Raw genomic sequence first — 27,335 nt, 5'->3', positions numbered from 1 at the left:
TTTTATAAAAAATGACTACAATACCCCTATTATATAAAATGACTAAAATACTCTTATTATATATATTAATTTTGAGAATTCTAAATTCTAACAATTTTCTTCTCTATTATTATAGGGTTAGTTAGAATTTAAAGTTTTTAAAATTAATATATATATATATATGATAGGGATATTTTAGTTGTATTTTATAATAAAGATATTGTAATAATTTTTTATAAAAAATATTAATTTATACCAATTTAAAATTTTAATTTATTAATTTTTTTGCTAAACTGAGTTATCCAATTTAATTTGAATAAAAATAATACAATTTAATTAATTATATGTGTTAACTTTTAATTTTTAAAAAATATTAAAAAAAAAAAAAAAAAAAAAAGACGTTTTTGACGTCTTCATCTAAGTGAGATATTTAGCATAGTAATTGTTTCTTTATATAAGTGTAGGTGGTGGATATATAAAGGGGGCATGTGCAACATGAAGCTAAACGAATAGGACCTCCGTCCCTAGCTGCATTCTGCAACGCTTCACTTTCTTAGCCGTTCTCCGTCGCAATCTTTCTTCGTCAATTAGAATTATAGAGAAAAGGAAAAGAAACAGTAAACACCCAAACACAAGAACAAACCGCACTCTTCCTGCCACGCACGTAAACAAAAATGAACATTCGATGCACTTTTTTCTTCGCTGCACCTCTCTCTCTTCTCGCCTTCTTCTTCCTCATTCTTCTCATTCTTCAAGGTCACTTCTTCCAATTCGTCACCACCTTCTCCGCCGCCTCCACCACCGGATTTTCCATTCCAACGGATCGCCTCCGAACCAAATTTTTCGGCGAGAATCATCCGCACTTCGCCGTCGGAGCCACCGGCGTTATTCATTGGAAAAATACCGCAGAACGAACTGCCACGGTGAGCTCCAATCTCTCTCTCCCTCTCTCAATTTAATTCTATACGCGACGTCGTTTACTGGCATTAACTCTGAAATTTTCGTCGTTTTAGTTGAATCGTTAACTTTTGTGTTGGATTAATGGAACAGAGGAGAGTGAGAAAAGTTGAAGAAGAGCTGGCGGGAGCTAGAGCTTCGATACGAAAGGCGGCGGCGGCGGCAGCATCGGACGAAGATATTGAGAGAAGCAATGGCACTTTTGCAACCACCGTAGGTAACGGAGATGGCGGATTTGACGACGGCGGCGACCACTACATTCCCGCCGGAGATGTGTATCGTAACTCCCGCCTATTTTACCGGTAATGACTCTCTCTCTCCCTGAATAATACTAGATTGATCGCATGTGTTCTGCATTCTTATTATTCATAACTGTATGTGCGTTATTTCAGAAAATGAATTTAAAAATAAATATTGTAAATGTAAAATTGCAGTAAATAGACCTTAATACTGTAAGTAATAACACAAAAGGACAAGGGATTAATAGTTTAATGTACAACGAAATTGAATAATAAGCAATACACCATGCATGCAAAATTTTCTGATAATTAGCCATCTCTACTAGTATACTTTTGTGAGATGATTTATAACATACATTTTTATATTAAACAAAGCTTGAAAAATTATTTAAATATTTTAAAACGGTATATGTAATGATAATTGATAATCATTTTAGCATATTAGTGAAACTTTTCTAGTTTGATACTTTTTTCTTTCTTTCCATATGGTTATTCTTAATTTAAGTAATTTTAATTAAAATAAAATTGTAAGCTGTTCCGTAAATAAAAAAAAAATAAAATGAAATAAATAAATAAATAGAAGTAACAGTTGGATGGAATCAGTTACACTGTTACTGGTAATGAATTCTTAGGTTCTGACAAAAGAGAAATAATTTTGTTTAGAAGCCTAACTTTAATTTTAGTTTCTTTAAATTCATACATTTTTTCTAAAGAATAAATTCACTATATTTTAGTACTCTTTTTTTTTTTTCTTTTTACTAGTCTATATGCTTGTATTTAACAGTTAATGCTATAAAAAAAAAAGTAATAATATAATATATTTAATTTTAAAGACACGGATCTATACACATAAAAAATGCGGGTTATCACAATCTTGTCATTATCCTATAATTTTTAAAACACTTTAAACACCAAAAATAATAAATGGATAGATATATCTATAAGTAAAAAAAAAAATGTCATTATTATAAAAGAAGCATCCATCTATCAAATTTATTCACTGCTTTGCGTATAAGTCACCGTACGCGAGATATTCGCCTCCTTAAAATCGAAATAATCTTTTCTTCGGATATACGAAATGGAATAATGTCAAGCTGCTAGACTATAGCATTCATTGATTCTATTCAGAACTCCATAGTCCATACTCATTCTTATGATTATGATACCTCTTCTGCGGAAAGCCCCTTTAGTTTTCTATATTTCATATGTACGTAGCTTTCTCATTATTACTATTGAGAGAATTCCATAGTGGTGGACTTGTGTGGTAGCTGGTAAACCCCCATTATTTGTTTTAATGATTCTTTTCTTTTGCTGAAAGCGGTCATAAAGTGCTTAGCTTCTTACCCATGTAGTTTTGGTTTTATAAATTTTTTTTTAAGAGGTGTGTTTGTATTTTTTAATTTTATTTTGTGTTTGATAAATTAAAAAAATTCATATGTCTATATGTCTGTATTTGTAGTTTTTAAAAGTTAATAAAAATATTTTTAAAAGTATCTAAATGAAATTTTTTTTAAATTAATTTGTACTTATTAAAATTAATAAATCTAATATAATTTTGTACATTAATTAATTCTAAATTTAACTCTTATATTTATATTTATTATAATATTTTTAAATTTTAAAAATTATTTTATTAAATATAATTATTATTACTTGTAATTATTGAAAGTTATTTTTAATTTGATTTATCAAATATAAATTTTACAATTTTTAAAAAGTCATATTTTAAAAATTTAGTTTTGTATAAACTATTTTTAAAAAGTAAAAGTTTTATTATACTAAGCCGGATCTTATCGAATTATTAATGTAAGAGTATTAATAATTAACATGTAATTAACATATAAGAAAACAAGAAAATCATGTAGTTATAGTTAAGATCGATGTATGCTTTGATAGTTAACAAAAGAGAAAAAGCGAAAAAAAGCTGTTGATTATATATTAGCGAAAAAAATATTAGTTATGTAAACTGTTTTTTAATCTAATTAGGTGAAATTACTTTTGTTAGTTATGAATAAATAATATAGTGAAGTTCGTATTAAACTATTAATCCATACATAACTTATCACGAAAAAACAAAAATTATATAATGCATATTATCTTTGTTTTGTTTTTGTTTTTTTGTGAACTCTATTTAAACTGAACACGTAGAACCCTAAACCTTGCACAATATCAGCATTTGTTAAGTTGGAGCCTTATCAGCCGTCCTCGTCGCAAACTAATAAACACATGCCATAAACTTTTCCTAAATGATAGCTCAACTGATCTCTATTCATTAATTTTGGTAATTAATCAATAACTTTAACGGATGATATTTGATGTACCCTTTGGGAGCAAAGCATCAAGTACATTGAATGATGATGATGATATTTAATTTAGGTGGATACTCTTATGACATTTTTATATAAAGATGACATTATAAATTATTAGTTAAATTGATATGTTTGATAGAATATATTTAATTGGGTTATCTAACAATTTACAATGTTATTTTTATGTAAAAATATTATTATATGAGTATTTTTTTATTTAAGGTATGATTTAAGATGAAATTTTTGGATTATATTTTAGTTAAAAAATTATGGTGTTTTTGGTAATAGCTCATTTGTGTTTATAATTCCTTTTACATAAAATAAAATTTTGAAGAATAAGATTATTTATCATCATATATTAAGAAACTATGGATGATTTTGGTTTTCTGTTGCATCCAGAGGGTTTATTTATAGTTGGTTATTAAGAATAATGTTATACATTCAAGTGTTTTTGTTAATAAATTTAATCAAGTTGATTTAACATTAACAAAAATTAATTATAGATAACATTACTCGGTTTATAAAAAAAATTTGAATGTGTAGCACTATCATTTTTTTTTTTTGCTCATTCATTTTTCTGTCGTGTACCTTAGTTTTATAAAAAATGTGGATATTAATTATTAAATAACTAGCATTATTTACTTTGTTCTCTTTGTAGTATTTCTCCTACGTTTTGTATCAACATTATCATTATGAAGAAATCAAGTACTACTAGTAGTGCATACTTTATTTATTATTAAAATTAACGTTTAAGCCAAGCGTCCATGGCAAAGTAAGGAAACCTTTTGCAACAGTGGAAACTGGAAAGCACTAACATCTGAATTACTATTAATCGTAGTCACATTGGGACCAAGCGTGTTTCATCATTTCAGTATATCTCAGTTCATGTTATCATTGATATTTAACATAATCATAGATATTCTAGTTGCTTGTTATATACTATACCCAGATAATTATAAATAAAAAAAAATACTAACACTAAAGACCAAAATTCAACGCATTATTTTAAATCTCTTTTGCAAAAGAAAACACACTAGTATTTTAATTCGTTATATATCATCACACACACTGATAGTTGAAAGTACAATATATATACTAATGTTTTTTTTAACATAAGTTCGGTTAAGCCAAACACTTTTGTTATATCAATATAAACAAATTCATATTTGTGTAAAAAAAAAATATAGACCAAGTGTAAATAAAAATTAATTCTTATATCTAACTTATTACAGGAGCTACTTGGAGATGGAGAAAATGTTCAAGATATACGTATACCAAGATGGTGAACTTCCAATAACTCATGATGGCCCGTGCAAGGACATATACTCAATTGAAGGAAGGTTCATCCAAGAGCTAGAGCATGGTGTACGTGGAGGGAAGTTTAGGACACATGACCCCAATTTGGCTCATGTTTACTTCTTCCCATTCAGTGTGACTTGGATGGTGAAGTACCTCTACACTCCATTGTCTTACAATCTCACTCCTTTAAAGCAGTTTGTCTCTGATTATGTCAGAGTGGTCTCTACAAAGTACCCCTTTTGGAATAGAACTCTTGGTGCTGACCACTTCATGCTTGCTTGTCATGATTGGGTTTGTTACAATCAATACTATCCCTCTTTAATTTCTTGCACTCTTTTTTCAACATATCTATCTAGTATAGATTGTTTTGCAGAATGAATTTCATATAATTTTCTTTATCTTTTCAAAAATGACATAAAAAAGAGAAATAACATGACAATACTAAACTAAACTGCTAATTTCTTTTGTTCCATTTTTTCCAAGTTGAGTAGTTTTAATCTTACAACTAGGTTCTTATGTTGTGATTTTGTGCAGGCTCCTCATGCATCAAAGGGAAATCCTTCTCTCTACCACAACTCAATCCGAGTCTTATGCAATGCCAACACTTCAGAGGGCTTCAAACCAAGAAAAGATGTATCCTTACCAGAAATTCACCTCTATGGAGGTGAAGTTTCCCCAAAACTCCTCTCACCTCCAAAAGACAACACCCCAAGAAACTACCTTGCTTTCTTTGCTGGGGGAGAACACGGCCCAATTAGGCCTATACTCCTCCACCACTGGAAAAACCTGAACAACAACAATGATGATCTTATTCGTGTGTATGAGTACCTCCCTAAGGGCTTAGACTACTACTCCTTCTTGCTCAACTCAAAGTTCTGCCTTTGCCCAAGTGGGCATGAAGTTGCTAGCCCAAGAATAGTTGAGTCAATTTATGCAGAGTGTGTTCCTGTGATCATATCAGAGGGTTATGTTTTGCCCTTCAGTGATGTGCTTCGATGGGAGGCATTTTCAGTTCAGATGGATGTTTCGGATATTCCAAGGTTGAAAGATGTTCTTAGTGCAATTCCAGAGGAGAGGTATTGGAAGCTTAAGGAAGGAGTAAGGGCAGTGAGGAGACATTTCACACTTAATCAACCAGCTAAGAGATATGATGCCTTTCACATGATCTTGCACTCTATATGGCTAAGGAGATTGAATATAGAACTTAATTAAGTAGACTTTATATCTTATAGCCATAGGCTTTATTTAGCAGTCTGTTATTTTCTCCAATTTTTATATACCATATATCATATAAGCATAGGCATAGCTGTATGTTATTTTCCAGGCCTTGAAATAGGAATAGGTGTTAACAAAAAACAGATTAATTCAGAAAATTTTCTACGGTTTTGAATTGTAAGCATGATTGGCATACTATTACTTCTTACATAAGTAGTGGGTGAACTTGTACCATTCATTTTCCTATGGTCTCCATCTTCATTTTTATCTCTCAATAGGAAATCCAGTGGATTTGGAAACAGGGGCCATGTAGTATATATACAAACAATTGAAAGAAATATTGTAATTCCCTTTCCTTTTGTCTCCCCCTTATTTCACTAGCATTTCCACGCAAGTCTAGTATAGTTTGGTTCACTATCATACATTACATGATGATGAGTTGAACTGAACTAGATAGAACTTAGCTTCTACTACATACTTGTCTCATACATGAATCAAGCGATGAGAAAGTTGTCCTATACGGTACCTTAATTTGCCTCCAAAAGAGAGACTAGACCATTCATCATCAGAGCCTGATGAGCTTGAACTTGATGATGATGAGTTTGAGCTTGTTCTTCTCATGGTGATAGGAGTCTCATTCTTGACATGGAGGGTGAATATTGGACCCATTTCTCTCTTCAGAGACTTGCTGAAGTAATCAATGTCAACCTCTTTCCCTGATATGTCTCTCACATAGAATGCATTCACAGCTTTGTCTCCATGAGTTTCTACATCGGCTCTCACCACAACAACACCATTCTCCCTCAGAACTCTTGTTATGTCAGAAAGCAACCCTATTCTGTTGTCTGCACACAATTCTAGCCTAACTCCCTGCATTTCAATAATCATTGTTTATTACTTAAGTACCTAATTAATTATGAGTAATTGGTGGAGTTTAATTAATTACCTCACAAACCCGGCGTTCTATGGCTGCTTCTAAACAGTTAATTACTCTTTCCTTCTCGCTTGCTGTGTTCAAAGCATATCCGTCTATATGCCTGATGAAATACTCCTATATATAAACAAATTCCAAAATAATTAAACTAGTTAATTAATTCATCATTAAGATCACTGAGGAGAATATTCATATATAAATACCTGAAATGCATAGGCTTCATGGGAGCTAATGGAAGCATGGAAAATGACGTACTGCATATCCGTTAAGGTGCAAACGGTATCAAACATGAGTCTTGGACGGTCCTTACAATCTATGCTCACAATTGAATAACCCTTTTCATCACAGCTTTCAATCTTCACCATTCTCTTCCTTCTCTCTTTTGTTGAAGGACTCTCAAAGTCCCTAACACTAAGCATCATCTGGTGCAACCTCCTCTCCACGGTCGTCATGGTGCCTTCGCCACCAAGAAACTCCGAGGTCTTCACATCAGGGTGGTTAGGGCTACTATCCAGACCCTTGTCATTAGAGTCTGTAGTTGCCCTAAGCACCGTGGTGAGATGACCCTGGATTGTTGCCAGACGACTAGGGTCATCGATGGCCGTGTCCGTGGATTGATCTGAAATGTAGGCCACACATGCCAGCCTGGCATTGTGGCTCCATGCATGAGCCTCAACTACGTTGCAATGGAGGTCAGTTAGGGCAGCCGAGATCTCCGAGAGCAGGCCGGGGCGGTCGGCTCCGGTCAATTCGATGGCGGTATGCTGCTCATTTGGGTGGTCATCATATGGGAAGACATTATTGTTGTCGTAGGAGTAGGAATTTGTTGTGGTCATGTACGGATTATAGATGATGCTGTTGCTTTGTGAGGATAATTGAGATGAAAACCCTCTTGATCTTCCTATTGCCTGCATTCATATAAATAATTTTGAGAAAATATAACAATTAAATCCCTCTTAATGTTGTTGGGAAATTGCAGTACCCGCTGGATATAGTTGATGACTTTCTGGTCGGTTAGTTTGTTGCCATGTTCATCTCTAACATGAAACACTGAAATTTTTTAGGAGGAACAAAATTAGAGGAAATTCTATAAATAAAATTTATCATTTTAAACATGCATGTAAATAAATTTTTTTACAAGTTTCAATGCGTACCATCCATGAACCAGCCAGCATCAGATGAAATAAAGCTTTTGTAGATTTGAAGGTTCATGTCCGTCAAAACTTGCACCACTTCTAAAAGAAGACCTTGTTTGTTAACACTATCTACCTGAAATTAAATGGTCACATATTTATCATATTTTACATTATGCTCTATCATTTAGTGTTTCTAACCATAAAGAAATTTTATTATTGGCAATTGTAACTATAAATTATATAAATATTAAATTTTTGCTTAATTCAACAAAAGTATCCAAAACTTTCGACAAAATTACTCAATAATGAACTATTTTTCATCATTAGAAATAATAATTTGTTCTTGTGGTGACAGGCATAATTCAGTGCAACATGCAATGCTGTTTAGGGTTGTTATACTAATAGAATAGGCAATATTTTCCACTAATTATAAAATTAGTAAAAAAGAGAAGGCTTAATAAATATTGTATTAAAGTTTGATTAAAAGTATTGTTTTTGTTTTAGAATAGACAACAACGTTTTTGAAGAGTTATTTTTAAAAGATTTTGCTAGGTAGAGAATGACTGTTGTGAACAATGTGAAATGGCTTTAAAATTGGCTCAATAAAGTAAAAACACACTACACATTCAAATTACCCACATAAATCTTAATATTAGGATAACCATCCGCATACTTAGTGAATTGAATATTCGATATATCCATTTATTCATATTATTTAATATTTTCATTGTCTACCTATACTTTTTCATTTTTAAAAGCATTGCTTTGACCAAATGTAATGTGACATTTACAAAACCCTCCCAAAATATTGTCTCGCTATAGATTAAAGGTAATTCTTTTTTATTCTTAGTCAATATTTTTTAAATGTTCAAAAAAATATTATAGTAAAAGACCATTTGAAAATTAACAAATTGTGAAACATGTTACTCTCAATATTACTCAACAACAATGTATATATAGTGGCAGGGACGGACATAAGGGGGGAGTACCGGCCTCGACCCCAACTTTTTTTAATAGTAATAAGTTATTATATATAATTTAAATTTTTTTTAAAAAATATTTAGTATTTTATCTAATATAAATAAAAGTTTAGTTTAATTTAAATATTAATAATTTTTAATATCTAAAAAATAAGTAACAATATTCAAAAAATCTGAAAAATATATTATTACTAATATTTTTTAATTAAATAAAATTTTTAAATCTCATAAAGTGAATTCTTTTTTTTTTCTTGTGGCCATTTTTTTTTATTCATTTGGTATTAATTCTCTTTGTTTCAACTGCTATAATTAAGAGATCTTTTTCAACTATGAATATTGTGAAAAATAACTTAGAAACAAAATAAAAGATGAATTTTTTGCTAATTGTCTTTTAATTATATTGAAAAGAAAATTGTTGAAAATTTTGACACAAATTCTATTATCGGTGAATTTTATGATACGAAGAATCGACCACTTCGTTAGTAAAAAGTATACACATATTTTTTTATTTTAAAATATATTTTCTATCCGTATATTTTTATAATACATCTTATATTATATAATTTTTTTACATAATTTTTAATATTCTATGTATTATTGACCCCATAATATCATTTCTGGATCCGTCCCTGTATAGTGGTAACCACCAACCACTGAAAATATTTTAGTCGCAATTATAGTTACACAGATTATTATAATTCATTACCATGGCAAAAATAAGAGTGTTATGATCACCATTCATAATTAATTATAAAACTTTTTTTCCATTAATTGTTGTAAAAAAAAAAAACCTTCACTACTGTGCATCCATCCATGCTTTCATTGTCAATGCTGACTCGGCAACTGTGAAAAAAAATACAAATTAATTAAGAGTGCTATCTCAGTTAACATCAAATAAATTAAGAATTGAATTATAATTTGAAGAGCTCTTGAAAATTTTGAAGAATTACTTACGGTGGGCCATATATTCTTTCAGTGAGACTATCAAACTCAGGATCAAAGTAAGGCCAACAAACTTTATTCATGCTGCAAAATCCCATAAAGAGCAGTGTTTACTGTTTAATACTTAATAGCATGTTTGTTTATTTATTAATTAATTAATTTATTCTCTTTATTGAAATCAAATTCCTATAAATAGAAGATTTCAATGGACCACGAGAGAGATAACAGCCTGAATTGTAGATAACATGAAAACCATTCATAGCACGTGAAAATAATGCAAGCTAAGCTAAGTAACTACTAACCACAAGCTTGTAACATAAAACCTCGAACCCGCGACTTTTTAGGTGAGTATGGAGAGACTATATCATTTGAGTTATAATTCATTGGAAACAATTATTTGAGTTTGGTGGTTAAAAAAGCACAATTCTTATATCAATTTTGAAAAGAAAGTGGTACCTTATCTATAAGACTAAGTATTTTTTTCTAATAATATTATAAAGACAGAGAAAAATTAAAACAATTTAAATTTACTTTTTTTTTTTGGTGACTTTTAAATTTAAATTTACTTTATTTAACATTTATTAATTTTAGTAATAATTAATAAATATTAAATAAGATAAATTTTAGCTATTTTTTTATTATCCATCATTTTTTTTTTATTGTCGGTATTTATTAGTGGCAAGAAATTTAACTGAATTTAGAATCTTATATGTGTACTACAAAAATTTCTTACCACTAAATCACTTCTAATTATGACATACTAGCTACTAGTATCTAGAAAATAAATGTACAATAGCATTTCTAATTTCCAATTTCAGTAGAGAAAAAACATTATTGAGTAACTTGAACGTGGAAATAAAACGTTTTCCATTAAATTTTCCTTACCACTAAATGTTAATGTAATATCTTTATTGAATGGTATCAATAATGGCAGATTCTGTATTGATAAAAAGAAAGAGTGACGGCGACTTTACACAATGCCTCATCATATATAACATTTTCCAAAACAAAAGAAAAACGTTTTTTTTTTATTTAAAAGAGCAATGCTAGAAAAGTAATAATCTAAAATTACTTTATTTAATTTAATAAAATGATATTTTTAAGAAGAATAAAATAAAATGCAAAGAAAAAAGAAGCTTACACGGACAATGCAGAAGGGGCTTGGCAAGCCCTTGCTTAGAACCAAAACCCAGCAATGCCCCCCAAAAATAAAAATAATTGACCACAAGAGAGAGAAGAATAAGAAAGTGATTTCTCCCTCTCAAAAAGAAAAAAACCAAAAAATATTATCAACAATCAAAATGACAAGCTTCTTCTCTGCATATATATATATATATTGGGCAAAAAATAAATAAATTATAATTAACTTAAATTGAACAAAATATGTGGAAGAAAATAGATCATAGAAAAAGAAAACTACACAAAAGAAAAGGGAGACTTTCAAAAGTCAAACTAAGTTATCTAAACCACGTTTTGTATTTGATATCTTCTGATCAAGTAGCATTCCACATTAAGTTACCACAATTTTCTCACCATGTGTTGATGTTCTTAATTAACAAATGTGAACCCCAAATATTTGACTGATTTGAAAGCAAGATCCATCTTTGGCCCTTCTAATCTAATTATTCTTGGTGCATATGATATGTGGATGATGCTCTTTCTCAATCCTTATTTATTGCTAACGTTCACCTATAAAAGACTAAAAGTTTTGATTTTTTTTTTTCAAACATTTTTTCCATGTGTGATTGTGATCGAATTATTGCTTGGTTTAAAATGGTTGACAACATCAGTTGATAACCTAAATTAACTGAAATATAGGGTTTGTTTGTTTAAGCTTTTTGAGCAAAAATGAATTTTTTTAAAATACTTATTCTATTTTTTGAATAATTTGTTTCTGTTTTTGTAATTAAGAAAGAAAATAAAAGCAAAAATATCTTTTTTTAATTTTTGAGAAATAAATAGATATCATAAATTATTTTTGGGAAATAATTTGATTTTTGCATAGGCTTCTATTCTTTTTTTTATTTGTCGTATGTTATTTTTTTATTTTTGAAATTCACTAAGGACCGAATTCTTGATTTTTTGGACATAGAGTTCTGATACCATGTCATGAAATCACTCATTCCAAAAGTTTAAATCGATAAAAAAAAAAAAACAATATAAGTGATTATATCTCTAGCAAACTAATTTTAATTTGATATATACCTAACATAATTGAACTAACAAACATTAAAAACGAATATGTCTCGACATATTGGGTTCTTATACCAATTTAAAATTTGTATTAAATCTTTTTTAACAATAAACATTACAAAAATATTTTTAATTATTTATCTCGCACTACTAATAAATATGCCTTACCATATTTTGTTAAGTTACACTTTTTAGAACTATAAAAATGTGATTACAAATTTAATACTAATTAATATAAAAATTTAATTAAAAACTTCTAAAATATAAAATTTAATTATAAATTTAATAAAATTATTAAGATTACCAGAATACTTAATTTAACCTAATAATTATTTTCTTGATAATAGCCTCTCTTTACACCGAAAGGGAAGTGGGGGAAGCACAAGCCAGAAAATGATACAATAATGATTAAAATTTAAGCATCAAAGATATTACATAATAAGCTGAGTTTCATGATACAATGATTATTAGGAAGTAAAATGTAACCGAGCATGGAAAATATGACACAACTTTCACTTTGAATTTCTGGATAAAATGATTAAGAGACAATAGGATCCAAAAGTAGTGCAACAACATAATCTTTGGAAAGTTGTCCGTTTGAAAATTTATCCTCAAAGTTTCCCATGGCATGGTCTAAATTTGAGTATGTGAACTCAACCGCACGTGCCAAGCCAAGAATTAAATCAAGCACGTGCTTTGGAATGTCATCTAAATTGTTTAGGCAAGCTTCATTTATATCCTTCCAATAACCCTTAATTTCATTTTGAATGAGTTTATATGCATCTTCTTCTGAAACATCATATTGTTTCATGCAACATTCCACTGCAGAAGCAACATGTTCTCTTTCTTGTTCAACCTGTAGATAAATAAAATCACATTAATTAGATAATAAGTTATGTGATTACAGACATTATTATATTTAATTTATGCAAAATATTTAGAGAAAGGAGTACAAAAACTAAATATATAAGGACATGTTTGATTTTAAGAAAAGAATATTGTTGGCTCCTCTTTTGGTATTTTTTAATTTTTTTTTATAAAATTATGAAAATTAAAAAAATTAAAACACAAATAATCAAACAAATCCTAAACTTTGTAGCTTATATTATGTCTAAAGTGTCAAGACCGGTAAATTAATATACTTATACAACATTTTTATTAATCCATAGCCAAATATCAATTAATAACTCAATAATAAGTTAATTCTAATTTAATTTATCATAATAATAATTTATCACAAGTAAAATTAATACATAAAATTACTTAAAATAAAAATTGATAAAAATATGCCTAGTTCTATATACCACTTCAATTTACTAGCTAACATAAACAATGCATATATTAAAAATTATAAAGGGATTAAAATATTTTAATTACAAGTGTCATTAGAAATATTGAGTTATTCTCTATGAGGATGATCAACTTGGCCATTCGATAAATTTATAAATTAATTAGTTTTTTCTAAAATGAAATTATCTTAGAAAAGGATAAAATCGACCTTATAAAAAAAACCAAAAAGGAATTTATAAAAAAAGACACTTTAATTTATACCTTATGTGTGCCTAGGTCATCCATGAGTCTGGCAATAAGTGATACAGCTTTCATGACTTTTGGATTATTCAAAATCCAATCAAACATATCTTTTGTTGCAAATTCTCCCAAACCAATTAATATTGTCATTTGAAGTGGGCATGTTGAAGTTGCAATTCCATTAATCTTGTACTCCTCATATGTTGGAACATACTTCTCATCACACCATTTTGCTTCAACTAAATAACCTTGTACAAAATTGAAAAACTACAAGTAGAAAATGTGGAATAATCAATTTTTTAAAAGATTTTTTAGTTATAAATTTATAATCGATCAACTATGTTAAGTGTATACTAAAATCAATAATCACTAAAATTAATTATCAGTATAAAATATACGTTAAAATATAAAATATATATTAAAAATAAATTAAACTACATATATTTTTACATAAATATATATATGATGTACGTGATTCTAGTGCATGAATAATATTTTTAACAATCAATATGCGCATAGACTAACAAAATAATTTGAAACATATACATCTTGATTTTAAATAAATTTAAGTGGGTGGACAAAAAAATCCTTATCAATTATGTTATTTTTATATATACTAATTACTCTTTTACCTATTCTATCTACTCCTTTAATTTATTTAATGTGACTATTAATAGAAAAAAACTAATATTACCTATTTTTAAACTAAATAATTTTTTATCATCAAATAAAATGTTAAAAAAGAAAGAATTATTTTCTACCAGATAAAATAACTAAAAGTAGATGCTATAAAGAAAATCAAAATACTTTATTTCTTATTTTCTATTTGTTGTTGATAAAATTTAGATGGTTTCTCATTTATTTAATGTATATAACTATATATGGCATCTAACATCATCGTCGTCATCTTCCTGAAGAAGGAATTTAACTATTATTGTCTTTATTTGTTGGTATTTATCTATTTAATAAGATGATTATTATGGTACCTAAAAGTGTATACTACTTAAATTAGTTTAAAAACATTAATACATTTTATTATTTTAGAGACAGATTATTTCCTTTGTAACAAGGATAAATTAACTTGTCTTACTGGCATATTTTTTTATATTTAATTATTTAACAAGTATATTAAAAGATTTATTGAAAAGAAGTGATAATTCTAAACAATTATTTAAGAATCAAAATATTCTATTTAAAATTTGTTATAAACCAATTTGAGTGGTTATTTTTAAAGTTTATTTGAATAATTATTTACTATTAGAAAATATAAAATAAAAATAAAAATAAAATTTATTTTAATTAATTATAAAAAAATAAAATAAAATATTAAAAATACAAAATATATTTTACCTATATAGTTATATATATGCATATAGATAAACTAAATTTGTATATATATTATGGATGGATTAGAAGGCTACAGCTTGTTTGACATATTGAAGCACCAAGGTGGAGTTTCCATTCTTTGCAGTCTCCAACTCTATCTCATCACATAGTTTTACAGCCACACTAAATGCCACTTTCATGCACTCTGGAAGAGATTCGATATGACCCATATCCCATCTAAAATAATAATGAAAAAGAATCACATAATAGAATAATTCATCATGATGTTGGAATAGGATAATTGCGATAATTAATAATGTAAAGATAGACAAACATTTGAAGTTATTTTTTAATGGCATCAATTATTATCTATTATATATTACTAGTTTTATAACTAAAATATGTTATATATTATTTTTTTTATATTAATTAAAATTTAATTATATATATATAAATATTATTTTTAAATAACAAACATAAAATTAAGTATTTTTATTTGTACAATAAATTTAATACTTAATTAAAATATAAAAGTATACGCATTAAATTCTTTCAAGTTTTAGATAATAAATATTAAAATTAATTATTATTAAAAATTAAAAAATTGAATTCTTTCGTATGAAAATAGTAACTAAAAAATTTATTATTTATTTATTTTAGATTTAATTACTCTGTTAATCTCTATAACTTTACGAAATTTTTAATTAGGTTCCTGTACTTTTTTTCCTTTCAATTGAGTCTTTGCACCAATTTTTTTTAAATTGGGTCTCTACACTTTTTTTTCCTTTTATTTAGGTCCCTGCACCAAATTTTTTTTTTTTAGTTGGGTCCCTATAAAATTAAGTCAATTACTGTTAAGAGGAACCTAATTGAAAAAATAAATTAGTACAGGAACCCAATTAAAAAAATAATATAGAGATCTAATTGAAAATTTCGCAAAACTATAAGGACCAACTGAGTAATTAAACCTTTTTTATCTATAGAGATATTGATCTTCTTAGTTTACGATCTTTTTGTAAAAATAATTTGATTTTATAATTTTTTTACTATAATTTATAATATCAGAATAAAATCAACATAATTTCAAAAGATTTATATTCCCGTAGTAACATTACGAGTAAAAATACTAGTTAATAACCTAAATGATGAACCTGTGCATTGCCTGAGTGAAGAGCTCAAGTTCTTGAATTGTGCCATAGTTATCATAAGTGTCATCTAGAGTAGCAATGCATGTGATCAATTTGCCCAATATTCTTCTATGAATGCTATATTTGGGCTCAGGAATTATTAGTGACCAGAAGTATGCCTCCACCACACAATCTCTAGTGTAGGGAACTTTTCTAGCAATCCCTAATTCTCTCCACCACCTGCGCTAGTGTAATGCACACATTATTCACATTGCAACAAAAATAACTAAATTTTACTGTCACTAAAAATAATTATTTTGATACAATATTTTTTATTTTCATTAATTGTCAAAAAATATTTACATAAAATATATTGGCAAAATTACATTACTAATATTGGCAAAATTATTCCGTATTAAATATATTGAATATTTTTTACATAATTATTGGCTTTTGAAAATACTCTAAACTTTGTTAATACTTAATAACCATGTGTGTTATTTTTGTTAGCAACTAATAATAAAAAATTACCAACATATATATATATATTTAATGCGCTAGAGTTGTAGTATACTTACTTGGTGTTACTGCCAACTTCGTTTTGGTGCATTTTCTGTAGCATATTAAAATCTAATTTTGCAAAGGCTAAAAGATCTTTGTTATGAGAAGGATCTTTTTCATAGAGAGATATGTAAGACCTTGAATTTACTCTTGGAATTGCCCTGTGAAGAGGTTGCCTTAAGCATTGATTAATGTGTGTAGCAAGAGTTGGACTCAATTGATGATTATTCATCATGATCCTGGACTTAAGATTAGCATATGTGAAATCAATTGCTTCTTCTAATATATCTTCTCCGTGAATACCTAATTGTGCTGCTTCATACAAACTCCACATTCCTTGAATATCTTGGCCAATCATTTCATTATTGAACTTGCCTTTGTTGTTCTTGAATTTGTTAAATATATCTGTTGTTCACTCATATTAACTATATCGTCATGAGAATATATTATATTTAAGAGTAAATATTTTTTTCTGTCTTTGAGGCTGCGTTTGATTATAAAAACAAGACACAGAGAATAGTGATACAAAAATAAATGTTATTATATTTTGTTTGGTAATAAATTAAAATAAATTATAAATGTTCAATTTATTCTATTTTTATTAAAAAATTAAAAAGAAAAATATAATAATAAAGAATATAATTATAAAAATACACTAATAAAATACAATGTCTTTGTCCATTTTAATAATACACTAATTCAGTATTTTTGAATACAATGTCTTTATCCATCTTTTAGCAATCAAACATAATTTTATGTTTTTGTATCTCTGTCTATCTTAGTGTCTTGTACCTATAAATAAACGCAATCTAAATAGTATTTGCTGACGTGTCAAAAATCGTTTAGACCAATAACAAAGATCATTTTTATTTATACATTTTATTTTTGATATATATACTTTAAAATAAAAGATTTACATACCTGATAAAATGTGAAATCCTTTTTGTCTGAGTAGACGAAAAAGTAACGAATGAAAATGAAGGTTTTCTTCTTTTAGGTTAAACCTATTTTTGGCAAGATCATTGTAGATTTGTTCTAATACTTCACCAATTTCTTCCTCAAAATGATAAGAAATATCCAATTGCTGGATTGAGTCAATAATACTTAATTTTTCTAGGATGTTATTACTTGAAGATAGGTACATCCTCACTTTTTCCTTATATACTTGATCTTGTTGCCTCGCATTATCATAAACTTCCTACAAATAGTGATGGCAGAGAATCCAATGTTCATCAATCAATTTAAGGGGGAAAAAAAAAATCATACTAAACATGTCTATTTGAGTAAAAATCAGAGTCGTTCGTCGAAAACCAATAAATCTATTGAATTAGTGATACTTTATATGGTTTGTGGGTTTTTTTTTAATAAAAAATAAAGCTTTCTATTTTAAGATTTACCAAAGAAGAAAAATAAAAAATGAAAACAAAATATAAAGTTATATTATTTTCACTTTTTTTTTCCTGTTTCATAAAAACTGAAAATACTAAAAATAGAAAGAAATGTTTTCTCAAACCAAACACCTTTTAATTAGAGCATTTAAATCCTTAAAAAAAAGAAAAGAAAATGCATATATGTAATTAGACAAAGAGCATACCAGGGGATCGGAATGAAATTGAAGGAAGATATTGCCCCAAATGTTGGGACTATATTTCACAAAAGGTCTCTTGAAATCATCGTCACGTGCTTCATAGTGGATTTTGAGAGCTGAAGCAGAAGCTCCAAGTGACATTATTACAATTTGAAAATGTGTTTATGTGTGTGAAGAGCGGTGCTATGAAATCTTTGTTACAATATCTTATATAGAAGACTTAAGTGGCGTAATGTCCAAATTAGCGGTCTTTGTGGATCGGATTCAATCTGTATATCTGTGGTATATTTATTCGAATTCAATTTAAAAATGGTGGATATCGATCCGATCTATAAGATTATTGGATCGAATCCGATTTAATTTGCACACTAATAGAATCGAATTTCGAATTTTATGTAGGTATTCGCGGATCTAAATAAATAAATAAATATTTTTTTTATATTTTATTTCAACTAATAATTATCATATATGTTGTATTTATTTTTATTATTCAAAATTCGATCGGATCCAAACTTAAAAATGCGGATATTGAATTCGATGATTTTAGTGCGGATTAAATCGAAATTTTGGTCATATCCAATCCAATCCAATCCATGTTCACCTTTAGTCCAAATAAAGAACCAGAAAAATTGTTAAAAATATAGTGGGTGAATACTCAAATTTGCCGCAAAGATTATTTATTTTTTAAAAGATTAAATTAGTCACATTAATTCCTGAAAAATAGAATGTAAGTTAAATTAATATTTTTATCACTGAAGAAGTGTCACGTATTATGATAATATAACATATTAATATCACTTATCACAAAATGATTGGTTGACATGTCATGCAATACACTATATTTTATTTAGAGTAAAATTAATCCCAAAAAATACATATATAGATTGTTTTTGTCCCTTAAAATTTTAAAAATCGATCAAATAAGTCTTTATATAAATTTTTCTTATTTTTTTCATAATATTACATTTTTAATAATTTTTAATCTTACTAATTTTAATCTCATTTTTTACACCATAACAAACAAAATTCTCTTCCTATAAAATAATAAAAATAATTAAATTATTATAAACATTTTTGTATTTTTAAATTTTATATTTTCAAATTTTAATATTTTTTGTAATAAAACTTTTTATTGAAATTTTTTTATCAAACTATTATTAATCATATATTAACAGATTTAATTTTTTGATATCAATAAATAAATATATTAGTTATTTTAAAATTTTAATTTTTTATATTTTTGTTTTAAATTTTAAATTTTGTTATTTTTTAATTTATGTGTAGAACTTAATGATTGAAAAGTTAATATATATGATTACTTGTTGAACCTTAATATCTTTATGTATTTTTTTAATATTATTATTACTTAGTTAGTGCGATTTCTCTGGTATTTTTTTTCGATTGTGAGATTTTTTTCTTTTTAAAAGTTAATTTTTGTTAAAAAGAATTTTGAACCAAAACAAATATAGAACGATAAAAATAGACGACTAATAATAATTATACTAAATTTTGGGTGAAATTTAAAATATTAAATTTTTAAAAATTCAAAAATAATTAGTATATAATTAATAGCAGGTTGATAAAATTATTTAAATAAAAAAAATTCACTACAAAAAATTAAAATTTTAAAATATACAATCTAAAAATATAAATAAAAAATTAACTTTGTAATAATTTGATTATGTTTACTATTTTAGGTAAAAAATTTTGTTTATTAAGATGTAAAAGTTAAAACTAAAATTAATAAGATTAAAAAATATTAAAAATTTAATATTATAAAAAATTAATTTTTAAAATTTTAAAAATAAAAATAACCCATATCTGTGTATATATTCAGAGATTAATTTAATTGTAGATAAAGTTATGATCAAATGACATCTGACCTATTAATACGTCAACAAATTATATTATAATATATTATATTAATTAATCTATTATGTTATTATGTCACATGACACTTAAAATGACACGTTATCATTTGATTAGCAAAAGGACCAATTTGATTCACCTTCTATTCTTGAGAGACTAATATAAATATATAACTAATATAATTTTTTGAAGATTAATATAAAAAATAAATAATTTTTTAGAGATAAATTTGAGTATTAATCCAAGATATAATATTAAAAAGAGTTTTATTAATAATAAAAAGCTCAAAATAGTTAACGATTATATATAAAAAATATAACAAAAAGCATTATATATATATATATATATATTATTATTTGAAGATTAAGAATTTTAAATGGGTTATATTCATAATTAAAACCTAAAAATAGTTAACGATTATGTATAAAAAATAAAAAGAAAAAGCATTAAGTTTCATTCTCTCTCTATATACATGAATATTTTTTGAGATAAAATTTTCATTTTTTGTTATCTAATTATTATTAGAAATATAATAATTTATATATTTTTTATCAGTTTAAATTTAAAAAAAATATAATATAATATCAAATTTTTTATAATAAAAATGTTTGGATTTGATCCTTATTATTTTTAGAAAAATAAAAAAATAAAAAAATATTTATATAAAAGTTTAAGTAAATTTAATAAAAACTTTTGGTCGAGAGAAGACGCGTTAGAAATATAATAACGGGTGTCATCAAACTGACCGTCGGTGCATTATCTTAATTATTCAATATAATGAGGATAATATGATGAATATCTGAAATTAAATCTAAAAAATGTGTTTCATGTGCTGAAAATTACTTGGCAGTGATGAGATAAGATATAGGGCTTTTCTTCTTTTTTTTTCTTTCCCTCAATTTATTGTGCATGTGATTGAAACTGATTGAACCTTATCGGGGAAGTAATTATGAAATTTGCCGATGGAAATACGATATGGAAACAGAAACAGCTAAAGACCATCTTATTATTGCAGCACATACATTCTAAAAAAATACTTCATATTTAACATAAAATAATATGAGTAGATCCTTTTATAGATAATTGTTAGATTTAAGAGAAAATTCTATTCTCCTCTTTTACGATATGTTAAAATGATATTTTTTTTTTCTTCTATTTTATAAATGTACATTCTCTTTCTTTCTAACTCTTAAAAAACCTCCCCTTTAATCCATTTTAAACTTTTTGTGTTAACTAATGTTAACTTTATCTATTTTTTAAGAAAAAAAATTATTTTTAAAAAAAATATCCATTAACAAAAATTTTATTTTTTATCATTAAATTTTACTTACCAAAATATCCTTTAATAAATTAATTTTTTATTGATTAAATTTTATTTTAAAAAATTTAATAATTATATTATTTTTTCTAAAATACCCCTCAATAATTTTTTAATTATTAAATTATAATTTTACCAAAATTTTTGTTAACAATTTTTTTATATTTTACTATTAATTTTTTGATATCTATATATATTATTTTAACATTAAATAAAAAATTTTAGTAAGATTATCAATATATATTAGTTGTTATACATATTAACAGTAGTAAGATTTTTTTTATTTAATGTTAAAATAATATATATTGATATAAAAAAATTAATAATAAATATAAAAATAATTGTTAACAAAAGTTTTAGTAAAATCACAATTTAATAATTAAAAAATTATTGAAGAGTAGGTATCTTAGAAAAAAATAATTTAATTATTAAATTTTTTTTTAAAATATTTTGGTAAAAATACAATTTAATCAATAAAATAATAATTTATTAAAGGATATTTTGGTAAATAAAATTTAATGATAAAAAATAAAATTTTTGTTAATGGGTATTTTTTCAAAAAATAATTTATTTTTTCTTAAAAAATGGATAAAGTTAACATTAGTTAACACAAAAAATTTAAAATAGATTAAAGATGAAGTTTTTAAAATTTAGAAAGGAGGAAAATGTACATTTATAAAATAGAGAGGAGGGGAGTGTCATTTTAGCATCTCGTATGAGAGAAGAGTGAAATTTTTTCTAGATTTAACTATCCTATTAATTAATTTTTATAATTTCACTAACTTTTAATGAAGTTTTTCTAATTTAAAGTTATAATTGAGTTAGTCGAATGATCAATTCATTCGTCTATTTAAACAAATATTAAAATTTTAAATTTGTGATAGAATAGTCTTTGATTTACCAAATTAAAAAATATTATTAGATAAATATTCATAATTAGATATTATTATTATTATTATTATTATTATTATAATTCAATAATATTAAAAATTAATTTAAAAATATGATAAAACTATATATATGATGATTTACAAAATAATTATTATAGTGAAAATAAAATTTAACTATTCCTTCCATTATCAAACAAAAGCATTTTATCAGATTATCATTATTAATTAAATTTTTTCATTTACTATCTCTTCCAATTATTCTACTAATATAGCTCTCTTTGGCATTTTCCAATCATGTTATTGAATATGAGTATATTTGAGAAAAAATAATTAATGGTGTATAATCTTTTTAAATTAACATACACTTATTTGTGAATAAATAAAACTTGAGTAAATAGTCATTTCTGATCATGAAAGATTCGAACACTGACAAAACTGACTATGAAAAATTAAAACTAAAGTTATACCCATGTAAGATATATTTTGTTCGACAAAAATGACTAATCTTTAAATTTTTGTTTATAATTCTGTAAATACCCCTCACCTTTAGGGCGTGATGGGCGAGTAGGATAAGCAGTAATTAAATGGCCCGAGAGCTTGCAGTAACGGCAAAACAGCTGTGAACAATGGTAGCTAATATGACCTTTTTGGTGGTATGTGCGACATTCAACAGAAGGACAGTCGGGGAAGAGGTGCCCAGAACGGTTACAGTTTCGACAGAATTTACCCTTTTTGTCGGTGGCAGCAAAAACACCTGGCTTTTCCATGATAGTAGTCACAAAGATCAAAGAGAGGAGAGAAAACGGCAATTTTGGAGCAGAAAATGAGAAATCGGAGTGCAGAATCGGAAAGAGCTCACCAAAAAACCTTAGGGAGGGTCCCACTTGACTGCCACGTCAGCGCCACGTCAGCAGTGACGTCAGCAGAACGATGACACGTGGCAGCCCGCGAGAGGATGGAGAAGACAGGCTGGCACTGAAGTGGAGGTCGGGTCAACCAGCGGGTCAAGCCGGGCGTGCGCGGGTTGGCCAAGGAGAGCTTCGTTGCGACACGTGGCAGAACCAGGAGCGTTGGATCTGCACCGAGATCAACGGCTGCTGAAAGGCTGGAGGGCGAGGGGGCTCGCAACGCGACATGTGGCAGCGTGTGGATCGTCCGATTGGAGCCCAGATCCAACGGCTGCTGAACCTTCTGAAGGAGAAACAATGGAGGCGGGCAGCAGGATTCCGGCGGCGCGTGACGGCGCGTCCGGTGGCTGACGGCGGCGATCTCGGCGGCGTTGGAAAGCCGACGAAGAGTAGAACACAATGATGCCGGAGGTGACGAACCAAAGCATCAAAAACAGATCGAAAAATGAGAGTAAAGAGGCACGGGTGGAATCTGGAAGGAAGATCAACGTGGTCGTGGCAGCGTCTTTCAGCGGCGCGTCTGGCGGCGGATGGCGGCGGTTCTGGTTGCGTTGGATTCACGGCGACAAGAAGAACAAGATGGTTATGGGGTGACGAATCAAAGCGTCGAAAAGGGAACGAAAAAAGAGGCCAAAGAACACTGCCGGAAAGAAAAAAAAAACAATGGGGCTAGGAACTAATATTCATTGAAAAAAAAAAGACCTAAGCTCTTGATACCATGTTGTGGGCAGTAGATGGGTATACAAGATCAAGACTCGCTCCGATGACTCTATTGACCGTTATAAGGCCCGCTTGGTTGCTCAAGGTTGTACGCAAGAGTATGGTATTGATTATGAAGAGACTTTTGCCCCTGTCGCTCGTCTTACGTCTGTTAGAGCTCTTCTTGCCATTGCCGCGGTTAAAAAATAGTCTCTCAGTCAGATGGATGTGAAGAATGCATTTCTTAATGGGGATTTGAAAAAGAAAGTCTATATGAAAGCACCTCCGGGATATCCTTGTCCTTCTAATAAGGTTTGTCTCCTTCGCAAGGCACTTTATGGACTTAAGCAAGCTCCTCGTGAATGGTTTGACAAGTTCAGCACTACCATATGCAGTCTTGGTTTTACTTCTAGCCCTTATGAGAATGCCCTCTTTATTCGTAAAAGCGAACGTGGAGTTGTTCTTCTACTCTTGTATGTTGATGACATGATCATTACTGGGGATGATGTTGATGGTATCTCTGATCTCAAGGCCTCACTTCATCGTACCTTTGAGATGAAAGATCTTGGTTCTCTTAGTTATTTTCTTGGTCTCGAGGTCATCTCCACCGATGATGGCATCTATCTCTCTCAGGCTAAGTATGCTTCAAATCTTCTTGCTCGCGCTGGGATTACCGATAGTCGCACTGAGTCTACTCCTCTTGAGCCTAATGTTCGATTTACCCCTATGGATGGCACTGTTTTGGATAATCTGACTCTCTATCGACAGTTAGTTGGCGGTCTCGTCTACTTGACTGTCACCCGACCAGACATCGCCTATCCGGTTCATGTACTTAGCCAGTTCTTGTCAGCTCCTCGTACTACTCACTATGCGGCAGTTCTTCGCATTCTTCGCTACATCAAAGGCACTCTATTTCATGGCCTTTATTTTTCTGCCCATTCCTCTTTGTCTCTTCAGGCTTACTCCGATGCTGATTGGGCTGGTGATCCCACTGATCGTCGTTCTACTACTGGTTACTGTTTGTTTCTTGGCGACGCTCTCATCTCTTGGCGTGCTAATAAGCAAACGTTCACTGCTCGCTCAAGCACAGAAGTTGAGTACCGTGCCCTCGCTGACACCACTGCTGAAGTTATCTCGGTTCGTTGGCTTCTCGAAGATTTGGGTGCTCCTCAGTCGTCCCCTACTGATGTTTTTTGTGATAACCGTAGTGCTATTCAGATCGCCCATAATGGCATGTTTCATGAATGCACCAAACACATTGAGATTGATTGTCACTTTGTTCGGCAACGTATCCTTATTGATGCTGTTCGTCTCATTGTTGTTGGAACACTAGATCAGACTGCTGCTATCTTCACGAAAGCTCATCATCCGACTCGTTTCCGGACTTTGTTATCGAAACTCAAGTTGGTATCCTTAGCTCCCACTTGAGTTTGAGGGGGGATGTTAGAGAATCATTAGAATCAATTTAGATCAATTAGTATCGTCTAGTATATCTGTATATTAATTGTAAGATTCTATGCCTTTATTGCTCTGATTCATTTAGCACCTATAAATACCCCTTATATATTGTACCTTCAAAGACAACTCAATAATACACTATTCAAATATACTAAATAATTCTAATTGATCCTAATTATATTCTAACAGATTTGTTGATTTGTTGCTTTCTATTTCTGCTTGTGTTAAATTTGTGTTTGAATTTGTTGATTTTTTGTTTCTGCTTCTCTGTGTGGAGGTGGAGGTGGAGGTGGGGGGAAGGGAAGACGGGGAGGGGGAGGGGACGTGGGGGTGGGGGTGAGGGGAAGGGAACGGGGAGGGGGAGGGGACGTGGGGGTGGGGGGAAGGGAACGGGGAGGGGGAGGGGACGCGGGGTGGGAGTGGGGGTGGGGGGAGGGGAAAGGGGGGAGGGGGACGGCGGCGGCGTTGGTGGTGGTGTTAGTGGTGGTGGTGGTGTTGGTGGTGCTGTTGGTGGAGGTTGTGGCGGTTGTGTTGGTGTTGGTGGTGGTGGTGGTGGAGCATGTAATTGTGTTGGTAGTAGTGAGGGTATTTTTGTCCAAATAAAATAAAAAGGACGATTTTAATACGAAAAAAAAACGTTAAGGATTATTCTAAATCGAAAATTAGACGAGGGACGATTTTGATTCTGGCTGAAAACTTTTGGGACCAAAACCATACTTAACCCGGCTTTTGCACTTCATATTTTGTAGAGATAATTGTATTTTTCTTAATGTTATTCTATTTGCATTTTAAGTGTTTAAACTTTAAATCTTTAGTATTAAAAAACCCTCTCTAATTTTAATCATTTGAAATTACTCTAAATATGCATTTCAACCTAAATATATGTATTATATCTTTTTGAACTTTTGTATAATTTGTAAATCACCTACGTATATATTTTTCTTCGTATGCAATTTTAAATATCCTAAACTTTTCTAGATACATGCATCTTAGTTTTGTAATAAAATTGGTGAACTTAGAACATCATATATGGTCGATTTGTATTGTTGAAGGCTTGAAGCTGCAATCGTCTGATGCTTGAAGCATCGTGTATCTTTCATATGCAGTTAATTTGTAGTTTTTTTTTTCTTTTTAATATTTGTTTCTCATTTCATATTAAGAAATAGGCTACAATATATGATTTTTTTTTTGATATTAGACAATATATAATATATAAGAAAATATTTGATAATTGTTATATGTGTATTGTTGCAAGACATTCAACAATACTCTTGGTGATAAGCCTTTTTGTTTATCTTTTTTTTGGTCAACTGGGAAAAGTCCACACTCATATTAAGCCCATATAAAGGGCCCAGTTCCTTCCCACAAAACTCATCATCAACAAGAATACCGCCAATGAGTCTTGGCTTTAATGGCATTTCTCCCTCCTCCCCACCTCAAGGTCTAGGGTTCAAACCCTAGAGAATGTAATTGAGAAAAAATGTGATAAAATATGTGAGGAGTATGTGGGTGTGTTGTGTACGTAGGATTGAGAGTTGTCCCGACCAAAATAAACAAAAATACCTAATTTCAACTAATTTAAACTGGTCGATTGTTTAGGTTATTTGTCTGTTTAAATAAATATAAAAAATTTAAATTTTATTTTGTATATGACCATTATTCTATTTTTTATTTCCAAACAAAACCACTTCATATGCAAAAGTACAAGACATGTTTTGTTTTTTATTTCCAACCGAGTGGAGACTTTAGAGTTTAGACTAAACCCCAAAGACCATCAACGATGTGTAGATTATGACTTGTCCTAATTTTTCATTGTTAATGAATGACCTGATTTATTTCTATCTTTTAGTAGACTACGTTGTTTAATTTTAGGATAAA

At 28.8% G+C, this 27,335-nt stretch overlaps 3 protein-coding genes across 3 annotated transcripts; 1 reads left to right on the top strand and 2 right to left on the bottom strand.

Annotated features, from left to right (window-relative positions):
* Positions 1-452: 452 nt before the first annotated feature.
* LOC112755733 (probable glycosyltransferase At5g25310) lies at positions 453-6,347 on the top strand. The gene is made up of 4 exons (XM_025804010.2): positions 453-902; positions 1,030-1,238; positions 4,717-5,074; positions 5,318-6,347. Exons 1-4 carry the CDS (start codon positions 654-656, stop codon positions 5,993-5,995), a joined length of 1,494 nt encoding a protein of 497 aa, XP_025659795.1. The 5' UTR covers positions 453-653; the 3' UTR covers positions 5,996-6,347.
* LOC112755732 (ACT domain-containing protein ACR2-like) lies at positions 6,144-11,401 on the bottom strand. Its single transcript, XM_029293911.2, has 8 exons — positions 11,132-11,401; positions 10,003-10,074; positions 9,840-9,891; positions 8,087-8,201; positions 7,915-7,982; positions 7,136-7,840; positions 6,945-7,049; positions 6,144-6,868 (listed from the first exon to the last, which is right to left on the bottom strand). Exons 2-8 carry the CDS (start codon positions 10,071-10,073, stop codon positions 6,482-6,484), a joined length of 1,503 nt encoding a protein of 500 aa, XP_029149744.1. The 5' UTR covers position 10,074; positions 11,132-11,401; the 3' UTR covers positions 6,144-6,481.
* Positions 11,402-12,577: 1,176 nt separating this feature from the next.
* Positions 12,578-18,494, bottom strand: LOC112755731 ((-)-germacrene D synthase). Its single transcript, XM_025804008.2, has 7 exons — positions 18,322-18,494; positions 17,649-17,925; positions 16,745-17,132; positions 16,191-16,406; positions 15,135-15,276; positions 13,735-13,980; positions 12,578-13,039 (listed from the first exon to the last, which is right to left on the bottom strand). The coding sequence occupies exons 1-7, from the start codon at positions 18,454-18,456 to the stop codon at positions 12,722-12,724; spliced, it is 1,722 nt and encodes a 573-aa protein (XP_025659793.1). The 5' UTR covers positions 18,457-18,494; the 3' UTR covers positions 12,578-12,721.
* Between the last annotated feature and the right edge of the window lie 8,841 nt (positions 18,495-27,335).

The sequence above is a fragment of the Arachis hypogaea genome, chromosome 6 (genome assembly GCF_003086295.3).
Source record: "Arachis hypogaea cultivar Tifrunner chromosome 6, arahy.Tifrunner.gnm2.J5K5, whole genome shotgun sequence".
NCBI classification, from domain to species: Eukaryota; Viridiplantae; Streptophyta; class Magnoliopsida; order Fabales; family Fabaceae; genus Arachis; species Arachis hypogaea.
This window is presented reverse-complemented; position numbering and strand designations above follow the sequence as displayed.

Excerpts from the sequence above, each read along its gene's own strand:
- LOC112755733 (XM_025804010.2), top strand. The coding sequence starts at position 654 with ATGAACATTCGATGCACTTTTTTCTTCGCTGCACCTCTCTCTCTTCTC. Across the intron at positions 903-1,029 it reads CCGCAGAACGAACTGCCACG|AGGAGAGTGAGAAAAGTTGA; the intron begins GTGAGCTCCAAT and ends TTAATGGAACAG. Across the intron at positions 1,239-4,716 it reads AACTCCCGCCTATTTTACCG|GAGCTACTTGGAGATGGAGA; the intron begins GTAATGACTCTC and ends AACTTATTACAG.
- LOC112755732 (XM_029293911.2), bottom strand. The coding sequence starts at position 10,073 with ATGAATAAAGTTTGTTGGCCTTACTTTGATCCTGAGTTTGATAGTCTC. Across the intron at positions 7,983-8,086 it reads TGCTGGCTGGTTCATGGATG|TGTTTCATGTTAGAGATGAA; the intron begins GTACGCATTGAA and ends AAAAAATTTCAG. Across the intron at positions 7,050-7,135 it reads ATGAAGCCTATGCATTTCAG|GAGTATTTCATCAGGCATAT; the intron begins GTATTTATATAT and ends GTTTATATATAG.
- LOC112755731 (XM_025804008.2), bottom strand. The coding sequence starts at position 18,456 with ATGTCACTTGGAGCTTCTGCTTCAGCTCTCAAAATCCACTATGAAGCA. Across the intron at positions 17,926-18,321 it reads AATTTCATTCCGATCCCCTG|GAAGTTTATGATAATGCGAG; the intron begins GTATGCTCTTTG and ends CACTATTTGTAG. Across the intron at positions 13,981-15,134 it reads TTCAATATGTCAAACAAGCT|TTTTTCAATTTTGTACAAGG; the intron begins GTAGCCTTCTAA and ends TTCTACTTGTAG.